Genomic DNA, 3,192 nt, shown 5'->3' on the forward strand with positions numbered 1-3,192 from the left:
TCGCGGGGAGTAGCCGGGTTCTGGGAAGAGACCAAAGGAATGAGTAATTGGAAATTCTGTAACACAGACCCCTAACCCCATGCCCCCTGCCGAGAGGCGAAGGGACTGGACTCCGGTGCGGGGAGAGTCACGTTTCGGAGAGGGAAGTGAAATAGAGAGGGCGGCACCCGGGGGGACCCGTGCGTCATTGAGGGACCGCAGAGAAGCCAGCGCGAAGGAGAAGTGGGAGCGAGGAGCCGAGGGGCGCTGGCGGAGCGCGGCTGGGGCGCGAGCTCCCGCTTCTACCCCAGGGGGCCCGGGGCCTGGTGCGCTAAGCCCGGGTCGCTGCGCTGCGGACCCCGCTCTCGCCCGCCATGTGCCGACCCCACGCGCCCTGGTGTTGGGCGCTGGCGCTGCTGGCCCTGGGTGGCACCGGGCTGTGCTACGCCGGCCCGCAGCCCGGGCACCCTGCGCGGCCCAGCGCCAGGAACAAGTAAGTGCGCGCCGGGACTGCTCACCCCAAACCCAAGCGCCCTAGGCCCCCCCCCCGCGCCTGTGCCTCCCTGACCTGGAGCTGTGAGCCAGGGGACCCCCATGGGGTCCCGGGGCAACCCCGCCTCGGGCGATCTCTCAACACGCGGTGCCAACGTGCAGCGGGGACGCCGGGAGGGACCCGCACGGTGGTACGGCCGGGCACGACCCCCTGGAAAGGGACCCCCGGATTTCCAGGCACCCCTGGGCCCCACCGCTCTGCTGTCGTGGGTGGGGAAGGGCGCAAGCTCTGCAAAGGCGCCCCGTCACTCCTCGGGTGGCGGCTTTGTTCCGCTCCCGCCTCCCGAGAGGTGCACGGGTTCCCTGACCCCCGCGCTGGCCCCGGCTCGGTCCTCTCGTCCTCCCTTCCCGGCCTCATTGTTCTCCCGCTGACGGCCCGTCTTCTCTCCCCCTCTCTCTCCACCCCAGGAACTGGTGCGCCTACATCGTCAACAAGAACGTGAGCTGCTCCGTGCTGGAGGGCAGCGAGAGTTTCGTCCAGGCACAGTACAACTGTGGCTGGAACCAGATGCCCTGTCCGTCTGCGCTCGTGTGAGTCCGGCCGCCGCGGAGCCCAGCCCAAGCCCGGCCACGAGGGTGGGGTGGGGCCGCAGCATTGGGCTCCAGCCCCGGTATACATCTTCTCCAGATCTGGGGGAAACCCAGCAGCTGTAAGGTTGGAGTGCCGAGCTGGGTACCAGCCACGCTGGGCTATTGCGGCTCTGAGGATGCGCAGGAGTTGGAGTTATGGTTCTCTGGGACGTAGGACAGGGTACACAAGGCTCCCCGCCCCCCAATCTCTCTTTCCTCACTCTCTTCCTCTCCTCTCCCCTTTTCTCCTGTCCTCTTCCCTCCCCCTCCCTTCTCCCTTTCTCTCCTCTCCCCACCCATTCCCTCTCCTCTCCTCTGTCTCTGTCTGTCTGTCTGTGTCTCTCTCCTCTTTCAATTTTATTACTAACATAAGGCAGCTGAACTTAATTGGATCCATATTGTGTGTTTTAGGGCATACAGAAGATTCCAAAATGTATACTGCTCACACACACACACACACACACACACACACACAACCTTTCTCCACATAGGATCAGTTGAGCTATTAGGCTGGCCGTTATTCTGAGACAGGCCCAGTTTTGTTCCAAATATCCTTAGCTCACTAGAACCATAGCTTTCTAAACCAAAACTCTCAGAAATAATGTGCCTTAAAGTGTGCTTTTTCTTTTCAAGTTAGATTTGGGAAGTTACCAACGCAGTTATCAGGAAAGAATTGTCCTTTTAAGATGAAAGGAAGAAGGAATCATCTTTTTGCTTAGAGAATTTTACCATCTTGTAACAAAACAAGGAGGAAGCGGGGTATTAGAGGACAAATTCTGTGAAACACAACACACATTGAATTGTCGTCAGGAAAGTGAGTTTTTGTGTCAGTTGGAAGATGAGCAATGTGAATGAATGGCGGTTGAGGAACACTAAGAAGGCTGAAATTGTTTTCCATGAAGAATACATTATTTGTCTTACAGCACAGTTGTCATTACAGCAAAGAATAGTCAGTAGCAAATCAGCCCCTGGCAAGTGTAAGGGGCCCAACTGAACTTGAACTGCAGGGAGCCCTGTTCCAAAGGGCACCAGATGGGTGAGCTTTAGACCTGGGGGACAGAGGTGGTCACTGCAGAGCCCATGGGCTGCCCAGGGAGCCATGATGGACAGTTGCTGCTAGGCAAAAAACAAAGCCAAAATAAGCTCACTGAAACTTAGGAGATGTCTTTAGGTTTCGAATACATTGAGGAAAAGGCTGGAGTCCCTGGGTTTCCATAGGGATGGCTAAAGTGGATAAGGGGACAGCACTGTCATTCTACCTCATTCTAGCCAGTGCCGTTTAGACCTTCCAGCCCAAGGCCTGCAACTACTGAAAGAGGACCAAGGGGTCGTTTTTCAAGGGGTCCATCATGGTCGACATATGAAGCAAATGGATTTGTTTGCAATCAGAATTGAAGAATCAGTCTAGAAAATGTCATTCATTTTATACAAGAACTATATTTTATGCATTGCTATAATCTCAGAGATATTTGCTGGGGGAGGTAATGCTTTTGGCTTAAAAATGATTGGCTTTTATTTTCTCAAATTACTTTAGCTATCCAGAAGACCCCATGACTTAATTGTGTGTGATCAAGACTCAGTGAAATAGTGAGACATGACCATTGGTGGAAAGTGAGCTCGCTCTAGGTCAAAGGTTAATGAAAGACAGTTGCTATGTATTTTTGCCACCCAGGGAGAAACAACAGAATTGCTACAAAGGCAGATGTTTCTGTTGTTTTATGAAACAAAGCCCAAATTGAGTGACCTGGGTATTTTTCTTCAATAAAAATCATATAAACAAGTTTAACTGCCTTTTTACATTTTAAATGCTTTATTGTTAAATTGGGAATTTAAAAAATCCACTGCTTTAGTTAATTAACTTGAAAATCTTAAATCTTAACTTCAACAGTTATAGACTTGACCTATTCTGTTCTCATTAGGGATAGGAAGGGAATGTTTTGCCATATTTTGCAAGCATTAAATGTTTCCTACACTTTGAGGACTAAGAGATGAGTGGGGAAATGGTTACTTGGAATTTCTTAGTCTCTCCCCTCCCTCCCTCCCTTCCTCCCTCCCTCCCTTCCTCCCTCCCTTCCTCCCTCCCTCCCTCCC

General features: G+C 52.8%; 1 protein-coding gene across 1 annotated transcript in view; it reads left to right on the forward strand.

The window, feature by feature from the left end:
• The first annotated feature begins 211 nt into the window (after positions 1-211).
• Positions 212-3,192, forward strand: part of Emilin2 (elastin microfibril interfacer 2) — a 50,220-nt gene continuing 47,239 nt past the window's right edge. Inside the window, exons 1-2 of the mRNA XM_013027184.1 lie at positions 212-472; positions 940-1,062. Coding sequence (XP_012882638.1) covers positions 354-472; positions 940-1,062 — 242 coding nt within the window. The 5' untranslated portion in view covers positions 212-353. The remainder of the gene's footprint in view (positions 473-939; positions 1,063-3,192) is intronic.

The sequence above is a fragment of the Dipodomys ordii genome, unplaced genomic scaffold, assembly GCF_000151885.1.
Source record: "Dipodomys ordii isolate 6190 unplaced genomic scaffold, Dord_2.0 Scaffold100, whole genome shotgun sequence".
Classification (NCBI taxonomy): domain Eukaryota; kingdom Metazoa; phylum Chordata; class Mammalia; order Rodentia; family Heteromyidae; genus Dipodomys; species Dipodomys ordii.